General features: G+C 36.5%; 2 protein-coding genes across 7 annotated transcripts; one reads left to right on the plus strand and one right to left on the minus strand.

The window, feature by feature from the left end:
- The first annotated feature begins 2,672 nt into the window (after positions 1-2,672).
- On the plus strand, positions 2,673-6,721 carry LOC147558589 (two-component response regulator-like APRR5). Of its 5 annotated transcripts, none has more exons than XM_086660290.1 (8): positions 2,673-3,631; positions 3,714-4,046; positions 4,148-4,278; positions 4,398-4,541; positions 4,624-4,801; positions 4,883-5,312; positions 5,455-6,292; positions 6,391-6,721. In XM_086660290.1, the coding sequence occupies exons 2-8, from the start codon at positions 4,010-4,012 to the stop codon at positions 6,481-6,483; spliced, it is 1,851 nt and encodes a 616-aa protein (XP_086516416.1). In that variant the 5' UTR covers positions 2,673-3,631; positions 3,714-4,009; the 3' UTR covers positions 6,484-6,721. The 5 variants fall into 5 exon arrangements, with proteins under 5 accessions (XP_086516416.1, XP_086516414.1, XP_086516415.1 ...); XM_086660288.1 differs by having other exon boundaries at positions 2,673-3,256; positions 3,885-4,046; positions 4,148-4,302; XM_086660289.1 differs by having other exon boundaries at positions 2,791-3,256; positions 3,885-4,046.
- A 669-nt stretch (positions 6,722-7,390) lies between these two features.
- Positions 7,391-9,712, minus strand: LOC147558590 (uncharacterized). Of its 2 annotated transcripts, none has more exons than XM_086660293.1 (4): positions 9,147-9,712; positions 8,880-9,056; positions 8,583-8,766; positions 7,391-7,927 (listed from the first exon to the last, which is right to left on the minus strand). In XM_086660293.1, the coding sequence occupies exons 1-4, from the start codon at positions 9,345-9,347 to the stop codon at positions 7,809-7,811; spliced, it is 681 nt and encodes a 226-aa protein (XP_086516419.1). In that variant the 5' UTR covers positions 9,348-9,712; the 3' UTR covers positions 7,391-7,808. The 2 variants fall into 2 exon arrangements, with proteins under 2 accessions (XP_086516419.1, XP_086516420.1); XM_086660294.1 differs by having other exon boundaries at positions 8,880-9,053; positions 9,147-9,703.
- Between the last annotated feature and the right edge of the window lie 636 nt (positions 9,713-10,348).

The following is a 10,348-nucleotide window of genomic DNA, read 5'->3' on the forward strand; positions in this document are numbered from 1 at the left end:
TCTATGGATAAACATAAGAAGCCTGACTTTGATAAAATAAAGCAAACCACACTGGAGCAAAATAATCTTATTAGGGAAAAGATGAAGCAAGAAGCTTAGGCAATCTTGGCACGGTGATACCCTACCTAAATGACCAGAGATCCCATAATCTAGGTTCAAAAGGGAAACTGAAGTTATATCCTAACTCAACAATAACACTATAAGAGATTTTTATCTTTTTTCCATTCCTTGATAAAAATATTGGTGCCTGCATTGAGAGGTTAAACATTAGCTTTTAACGAATCTGAAAACTTAGAACTTGATTTTAACGTGAGGTAAGGTAGGATATCTTATTACGGATAATATATATGTGTGTGAATTAATGTTGGTCTCATGGGAAGGTCGTACAACCCGACTTCTCTAGAGCACACAAGAAACTAGGATTATTAAGACCGAAATGAACACAACCGAGAACCTAAGTAAATAAGGGATTAGATGTGTCATACCTACTTTCGGTTTACAATTACCTGGATGCAGTTCAGGACTTATAGTTCACTGTCGATCCTTGTAGACCTCGTCGTTATTCACTAGGAAAGGTTCAAAGTCGAAAGACTACCTTCTTCTGATGCAGTTCTGCATATGAACTCTATCAGTGTCAATATGTCAATCAAGTAAAATCTCCATTATAGGAAACCATAATGTTTATTCATGTCGGAGATTGCTGGAAACGGAGCTGATTTTGGTTCGGTTCGACTTGTCAAACTCAGAAATGGAGCATGTCATTGCATCTCATCGAGCTCTTGAGCTCAGAGCTAGGAATCGCTCAAATACGATTTCGGATAAATGAGAGATATTCAAGTTTAAAGTTTAGATGAAATTCGGTTGATTTAAGGACTAAACAACACTAGACCAATTAATATACAGATTGTTTTGCAAAGAGGAAAGCGCCAAGATCGAACACTCCATGTTAGTTCTGCCTAATAGGATCTAGGGGTTTGTGTTCTTTGGTCGGCCACGTGTTAGGTAAACGTGTGGAAGGTCCCAATCGTATCCATCCAATGATCATAATTAGTTCATCTTCGGGACAACTTCGTTATAGCCTTTAATCTAACAAGCGGTGGTTTTTCCGCACACTTTCTCTTGATCTAAAGGCCTTAATCGTAGTCGACACCCATAAGACACCAATCGACACCTTTTTTGTCCCAACAATCACCAATTGCATCCCAAGTGCCAACAAAAGTGTCCCTCTGCCCACACATATTTGATTCCTATGAATTTAACCCAAAACAACTCCATATTCACTTTTGTGTTTTTTTCTGCTTTCAACACTAAAAGCTTTATATTCATGTGTGTCAAGATTATCAACTCTACAGAAAAAGTCAGGAACATTCTAGTGTGTCTAAAATAACACCTCAGTAGGAATATCATGAGGATTTCATTTTATTTCTCTTTCACTTCTGAATCCATTAAGCATTCTAAGTGTATCTAGAATATAAACCTTAATTCGGAAGATAAAATCCAAAGCATGGAAGTGAAAGCATTCTAGTATGCTTAGAATAAGGAATCGAGAGCATTCCAGTATATCTACAATCTAGAGTTAAGAGTTGACCAGTGTATTTGGATTCTAGAATCAAGTGTATCCGATCGATTCTAGAACTTGGAGTCCTGAGCATCTGATTATTCCTAGAAAAGAAAACTGAAGTCAGGAGTTATCTCAAAACCAAGTCAGAACTCATGAGTTATCTTGGCTTGATCCACTTTACGTTCATCTCGGTCTTGTCTGAATGAACATTTATTGTTAAGCAACAATCTTGTCGATCTCTCTAATAGTTAAAGAAAGGGTGTTTCTGGTCCGAGTACAACTAGAAACTTCGTTTAACGAAACAGATAGAGTGACAACTCGAAATATAGTCAGACAATTTTACTTGAATAGATACTCGATTTTAATGAATAAACCAGAGAGTGTGAAGACTCGAAACAAACCACGAGAACAACAATAAGGACAATAGTATCGTCCCCCAACTATAAGTTCCCTCGTAGCCTCCACTACCATTGTATAGTTTGCATGGGTTAAAGCTTGATCCCCTGAGCTTCTCATATGGGAGCTCGATTTGGATTGTTAATCGAGTTGTACCCGCCTGATACCCAATGTGCCCGTTAAAATAAGCGGGCATAGGTGGACAATGGCGGACAAAGATGTTTTACTTGTCTAAATATCTTCATGGTCCACATGAGAGGATGCTTAGCTAGACCCAACCCTTATTTTGTACGTAAGTTGTGAGACTATCCCGATTCACACCCTTAACTCAACTCATAGGTTTAATGAAGTGTTGGTCTAAGGGAGGTGCATCTTCGTTACATTTCATGTGTATCATTGGCACACCCATGCTTCTTTTTTTTATCAGAGTTTAACTTTTCGAGCAAATAGAGGTGTATACCAATATGTGATTTCATTTCAAGTAAATGTACATTTCTAGTTCAACAAAAAAAAAAAAAGTAAATGTACATTTCGTTATATGCTTGATCCAGAGTACACTTAACATTATGTCTACTTTAACTTGACAAAATTAACCACTTCCATAAAATAAGGGTGAGACCCGTCAATACTTAACATTATGCAAAAGAACATTGTTATTATAAGTTAAATTGTAATGACATGGATGTCATTTTCTCAAGTGGACAAGAGAAAAAAGTTTTTTTTTTTTTTGTTGAAAGATAAGAAAAAAAGCTTAATGAACTACAAGCATAAAATAGATGAAGTTGGCTCCTAAGATATTTTAATAGCCACAATGATGGGGCAGTTTTTGATCCACTTGTAAAGTGAAAGAGGATAAAAAATCACAAAAGCAAATATAAGGAAAAAGAAAAAGATCTAGTGGGGATATTTTAGTGGACAGGGGGATGACCATGTAATAATCTTCTCACAAGAAAAGTCATATCTCGTGCTTCCCCTGCTTCGTTTATTATCTTCTCTCTCTAGCTTTATCTCCCCTGTTTCAGTTAATCAACTTATCCGTACAACCGGTACAAATGAAACAAAAGATAATACTCTCCTCCACCACCGCCGCCCCCACCGCCCCCGCGGATGGAGCACGCAAGCAAATTGAGGACTCATCAAATGAGGAGTTGTTGAATTCAGGAGAATTGGTACTTGAAGAACAAGTAATTCGTTGGGAACGATTTCTACCTCGAAGATTTCTTAGGGTTTTACTTGTTGAAAATGATGATTCAACTAGACAGATTGTTTCTGCTCTTCTTAGGAAATGCAATTACCAAGGTATCTTCTCTCTTCTTTTCATTGGGTTTCATTTTATCTGAGTAGACTCAAATAAATGAAATATTAGCTACTAATTGAGCTGTTAAATGTTTGAATTATGAGTTTATAATTTGGATTTGGGCACAATTCACACAAAATTTTGCAATTAGACACATAACACATTAGATGGTAGTTAAGATTGATGAACAAGTAGGGGAAAAAAGTAAGATCTTTATGAAGTTGAATGTTTCAAATTAGGGGATATTCTGTAAGAACTGAACTAGACTTGGATTGAGAGAAATTGGGTGCTAAATATTATTCATATTTCCACCCTTAAGGTACAACACTTGGGCTAGCTAATGTGTCTATAACAATGTTAGAATCTTTTTAGTTTTTGTAAGATCATTCTACTAATTATAACTCGGCGGCTATCACAGAGACAATAAGAAAAGTGAGTATTACAAGTCGAATAAAAAAGTTCGGTAAAACGGTCAGGATCGGGTGCTGTAAGGGTCAAGTTAACTTCTCAGTGACTTGTTATATTGATATTGAATTTTTACTTGCACCTTTTCGGAAGCTTTGTTGGTATTCTGTTGATATAATATTCTTTCTTGCACTTACTTGATCCTTGGGTTTGTGGCTTCAACAGTTGCTGCGGTTGCAGATGGGCTCAAAGCTTGGGCTGTCTTAAAGAAAAGACACTATAAATTTGATCTGGTTCTTACCGAAGTTGTGGTGCCTCCATTCTCTGGAATAAGTCTTCTTTCTAAGATAATGAGCAACGAAATATGCAAAACTATCCCTGTTATAAGTAAGTTCAAATGACAAAATTGTTTATACCCGCATTTTTTTTTCTTGTTGATGATTTGGTATACCTCTTATGAATTATGAAGTTCCTTTCATGTTTGTTAGTGATGTCTTCACATGATTCCATGGGAATTGTGTTTAAATGCATGCTCAAGGGTGCTTCGGACTTTCTTGTGAAGCCCGTTAGGAAAAATGAGTTGAGAAACTTATGGCAACACGTTTGGAGAAAGTACTGTGTATGTTTTCCTCCTCAGCCTTCGGTATTTCTTTCTGACTTTGTATTTCAAAGTTTACTTTAGTTTTCTATACTATCACTTCATTATGAAATTTTTAGTATTCTGGAATTTTCTTGCAGTCCGGTAGCTGTGGAGATGAACTACCGAGCAAGACAAAAGTAGACACGGGCTCAGTCAATGGATTAGCAAATAATCGTGGAAGTGCAAATTGTGGCAGCAGATCCAAGACTGGGAATAATTCTGATCAAGAAAGTCGTTCTCAGGTTTTCATCATGACATAATGTTATTAGTCGTTCTCAAACAAATAAGGTTTACTCCATAATATATGATTTTTGCTGTTTCCAGAGCTCATGTAGGAAATCAGAAGCAGAAATTCAAAGTCGGCAGAAGCTAGAAGAGCCCCTAGAAACTGTGAATCGGATATTTACTGAGGAAACTAGTTCCGAACCAGGAAAGCATGATTGTGATGTGGCTATGTTAGCGACAATATCATCACCAATTCATGAGAAAGGAAAAGTCGAAGGTATTTATTTCATGTTAGTACTATTGCCAGTACCATAGATGGTCAATAAAAATTGGTAAATGGTAAAATCTGCTTTTGCAGATAAATCGATGGAAAAAGAAACCAAGGTAACTCTACCCGTCCATGAAGTTCTTTCAACTGAAAAGGGTTGGGGGAAGACTTGCACTTATGACAGATCCTTATATAGGGAAGAAAACTCAGCTTCTATTAGGGGTAAAAACTTTAGTATTATTGACAACTCCTACCTTCTTGATGGGAAAGATGGAGCAAACAACGTTGTCAAAGAGATAATCAAACTCATCGGGGAAGAAAGTAGTACACAATGCAGTCATGGAACCTTGGAAGATCACACACAACAAGAGAACATTTTCTATTCCTTGGCAAAATCACCTGATAAAAGGGCGACAACCTTTACTTCTGGTTTCTCACCCTCGTGCCAGCTCAACAAGGAAAATGAAGTCTTTGAGGCAAAGCATATATTGAATCACTCTGGTTCCTCTGCATTTTCAAGGTTGATATCCTTGCCTATTATGATCTTTACATTCAGTAATCTGATCAATATTAACCTACCACGGCATCTAATTGTATGAATTTAAAAAAAAAAATGCAGTTTGAGTCTTCCATAAAGGTAAGTTTTTCTATATCATTTGCAGGTACATAAATGGAAGGAGTCATATTCTAGGTGCTGAAGCAGGATCTTCATCAGTCAGGATTTGCTCTAAAACCAATGAATGTGGTGAACTGAATCAGACCATCAATGCTAGCTCTGATAATGAGAAGAGAATTCCTTTCCCTCTTATTGAGATTTCAACCTCTTCACACAGATGCGAAACTCTTAACGACAACCAGCTCCCAGTAAATCATGGCAATGAAGAAACAGATCCTCCACCATCACTTTCTTCAAGAAGAACTTCTAATAGCGTAGACATTCCCTCCGGTAAAGACATTTCAAACCCTCATTTCGGGGTAATACCATATTCTATTCCTATAGGATCAATTCCTTTCCAGAGCACGTTTGCTGGCTTTGGTAATATTGTACAACCGTTTTGTTATCCAACGAATTCTATGCCGACCCTTGGTTATTCAGAAGGTCAGAAAGCCACATATGTAGTTCCTCCGAACATATCTGCTCAAAACAACACTCTTCATCGGAGTCCTCACCACTTCATGAAGAACAACCACTCCTCTCAAATAATGCATGGGGTTCAGGCACAAAGGGCTGATAGTGTACCTTTATATCCTAGAATCTTACTGAATCCTCCAGTAGAAATACTCAGTCTAGTCAAAAACTCAAATTTTGCTTCCACCATTGTGAATGGTAGCAATGGTGGCTACAAGGAAATAACCAACAACGAAACTGCTTTAGCGAGCATAAATGAAGATGGTTTTTTAAATTCCAACAGGGCAGCATTTGAATGTGATCGTTCTAGGCGCGAGACTGCATTGAATAGATTTCGGTTAAAAAGAAAAGAGAGATGTTTTGAGAAGAAGGTGATGAAACAGACCCTTCTATGTTTTTTTATGAACCTCTTAACTTTTATTGTTAATTCTCCTTGGCATCTAACTTTAGGCTAACTTTCTTTTTGCAGGTTAGATATCATAACAGGAAAAATCTTGCAGAGCAACGACCGAGAATGAAAGGGCAGTTCGTTCGTCAAGCAGTTGAGAGTCAACCGGAATAATAGCTGCAAGGTGCCAAGGTCAGACAATTGTGTTCATTTTATGAAACTAATAGTTTTTGTCAATTGGTTTTTAGCCATTCAAAGAATTAAGCCTATTGAATGCCGCTAGGCCAATATAGGGTTTTATGTTGGCTGCTGAAACAAGTAGCTGTTGTTCAATAGAGAAACCGTAAGAAGGATTTGTAGATGAAAGCGGAATACAAAATAAATTGATCTGCAAATGAATTCGTTTGTGCTATTTTTGGCGATGTTTATTGGAGACACTTTTAAGACCTAGTGACATATCCGAAAGCTTTACCGGCATTTAGGGGGACCATGTTGAGGTCGCGACACTTCTTGCAACACTAATGACAGGACGGATCAACGCTTACAAAAGTGAAACGCTTACAAAAGTGTGGTCGAAATAACCCTCAAAATGTTGCGTAAAGTGCCCAGAACCAAGACACAAAAAATATCATCTTAAATGTCCTTAAAACAACAGATAGTTCTCAACAAGCAAATTAAATCTGATAGTTCTCAATTGATATTTCGAAAAAGTAAGAAATCTGCGAGTAACTTTGAAGCATTTGCCTTGGCAAATTTCTTATCTCATTTTCTAGTTTATAGAATGTCGTCTCGATATAACAAAAAACATGTGTGTGTATATATATTTAAAGTGCGAAGATAGCTAGAGACTAGGTAATTATATTACATAATTTTTTTCTTAACCTAGGTTGACACATGATTTGCATCCTTGACCCTCCAAAAGTGGCAAATCATTAGTCCCAATTAGACCAAAATATTTAAATTAATCACCCAAATCCAAGACTTAGAACTCCTAAAGTCATCTACTAAAATATTATTCATTTCCTTCTTCCCATGTCATCAAAAAACCCTATAATACCAAAATACCAAAAAGGATAAGTTGTGGTCTTTGAAGTCTTCTGTCTCTGTCATATAGCACTAACATACAAAACCATTATAATGAAACAAGAACAAGACAAACATCTTAAACAACTCCCACCTTTAAAAGTACAATTTCCCACCAAAAACATCCTAAACTTCTCAACTTCTTCTCTTTATTTACAGAGAGCTTCATTAATTCAATTCAAACCAAACACAAACTTTACCTACTTCCAACTACTAAAAACCCTAACCCTAAAACATTATTTTGGTTTCCCCTGATTCTACTTTTTATTCATTGAGATATTATTCTTCAAGACACATTTACTAACAACAGAGTCTGGACTGAGTCAAATAGAGAGAGAGAGAGAGAGAGAGAGAGAGAGAGAGAGAGAGAGAGAGAGAGAGAGAGAGAGAGAGAGAGAGGGTAGATGGAGATATCATCAGTAGGTCCACTCCTGAGGCAGACCCATCTCAGCTGGAGGTTGGTCTTCCTTCCCCACAGAAACCTTTTTGACTGGGCCTTTCTTTTTCATATACTCTTGTTCTCCATTTCTCCCATCTGCCAAAAATAATTAAATTAAAAATAGTAGTCATGTTAAATATATTTGGCTTAATGGGTATTTCTTAAATTAGTATAAACCAAAGATTTAACATGATTTTTTGTATTTTTGGGTAAAAAAATACAATTTTCATTGAACAATTAAAAAACCCATAAACCAAAAAACTAATGGAATCACAATTTTCTATTCTTTCTGTTTTCATAATTTTTGTATGGGTTGAAGCAGCTTTCATGATCTTCAGAGTTTGCATGACTAAAAATGGGAAAACAGAAAAGAGTACAAAAAACTCAAACAAAAGGAAAAAAATGGAGTAAACCCTAAAAAATGATGAACATTGAGAAAACAATATCCAGCCATCATCTCACTTTAGGGTTGATTTCCCCTCTATCTTCTACATTTTTGAAATTAAAACTACCCATAAATCAAACATGGAAAAAAGAATAAACTTTTATTGAAGTAAACAAAATCCATAAATAATTTTATATATATATCCCTATAATTCATGGTTCTTTAGACCAATGTTCAAGAAGAGTACCTAAAATTTCAAGAAAAAAAAAAATAGTTTTTCTACCTGAAAGGGTAAAATATCAAAAACAGGGGAAAACAATAGAAAATTAAAAAGAAAAACATTTTATCTGTCTAGCAATAACTTACTGTGTTTTTTCCTAAATTCGGTTGTAGCTGCAATTCGAGGAAGAAAAACGCCAGTACCACCACCGGATTCCCGCTTAAAACCACCCATAAATGACCCATTTCCCTGAAATGGTAAAAACCGGTTTTCTATCTGGTTTTGTTGCCTCTGTAAAATCATGGGTCTTGATTGAACAAAGTTCCTAACCTATTAACCAAGTAAAGAAACAGAGAAACCCCTTAAAACCCATGAAGAACTTCAAAAGATTTTGCTGAAAACAAGAAATATATGTATAAATCAATCACAGAGAGCGGTTTTACCTGTGGTTCAGCTGGTTTAATGGTTTGAGTCTGGTAAACTGGTCTAGACCCAAAATAAGTACCACCATTTCCTGAAGGGTATAGAATATGACCAGCACCAGTACCTCTAGCAAACCCTAAACCCAAACTTGGTCTTGGTGGAACAATTGCTGGGTAAAGATTCCTCGATCTGAACTGCTATTAAAAGCAAAACCAAAGGAAACCCAGATTAGATAACTAGAAAAGCAGAAATGGGTTTGATCTTAAAGATGGAAGCTGGAACGTTACCTTCATGTTTGGAGGGAAAGTTGATGAAGATTTAGGGTTGATTTGCTTTTGCTCAAGCAAGATTTGTTGAGCGAGTTCCTCCATGTAAGTTAGTTCAGAAGGAAAATCTGGGTAAATTTTTGGGGAAACTTCATTATTAGGTAAAATATGTGAAGGAAGATATAGTTCTTTATCATCCCAGTTCGAATTAAAGTTCGCCATTACTGATGATGAAGAACTCAAGAAAGAAGGAAAAGAAAAAAAAAACAGAGTTCAATAAAGAAGTGAACTCTGTGAAAATATAACGGTAGAGATAAGCAGTAAAAAGCTTTGAAATGAGAGAGAGAGAAAAAGAAAGAAAGGGAATTTCAAGGGTTTGAGGCGGGAGTACCCTTTTCTAGAGACTAGAGAGAGAAACTGATAAAGTGAACTCCACAGCCGAGGTGAAGAGAGAGAAAGAGGTGGGGGGATTACAAAACGACGTTACGAGTTTCTCTCTCTAAAACTTTTAGATGTCGCCGCAGAATTGAAGTCCACCTCTCCACTACTCGGCCGTTTTACTTCCTTTGCTTCGCCCACTATTTTTCTCTTCAAACAAAATTTTATAAGGACTAAAATACCCTTTCTCTATTTCAGTTTTTTGGGTTAATTTCATTTTGGCCTCCAAATTGTGACCAACTGGTCATTTTGGCCCCAATAGGTGTCCGACCTTCGTTTTGGCCCTCAATTGTGACCAACAATGCGTTTTGGCCCACAATTTTTGTCAAAGTTACCGATTTTGCCCTTGTTGTTAATTGTCTTTTTTTTCTTTCTTTTTATCTAATTCCCTCTTTTATTCTTCTTACTTCTCTTCTCTCCACCACCACAACTTTCATCTTCATCCGCAAACCACAACCACCTTCATCCACTGCTACATATCTGTATGAAAACGAATACACGCTTCAGTGATTCATCTTTTATAGAAAATCGAAAAATGCTAAACGAATTACACCAGAAAACTAAGAAATAAGAATACTGAAGGAAGTACATAAATTTTAGAGAGAAGGGGAGATTTTAGAGAGAGAGAGAGTCGGAAGTGCTAGATAAGGATATGATTCATCTTTGAGAAGTCGTTGGGGATCCGATGAATCTGGTAATAGAAGTGGTGGTGGATTTAATAGTGAAAACAGAGAATGAAATAATAATCATGATCATTCATCTACCCATGTCAATCTAACACCCCC

This window comes from Eschscholzia californica, unplaced genomic scaffold (assembly GCF_041429995.1).
Source record: "Eschscholzia californica isolate CP2 unplaced genomic scaffold, dmEscCali1.0.p SCAF_2, whole genome shotgun sequence".
NCBI classification, from domain to species: domain Eukaryota; kingdom Viridiplantae; phylum Streptophyta; class Magnoliopsida; order Ranunculales; family Papaveraceae; genus Eschscholzia; species Eschscholzia californica.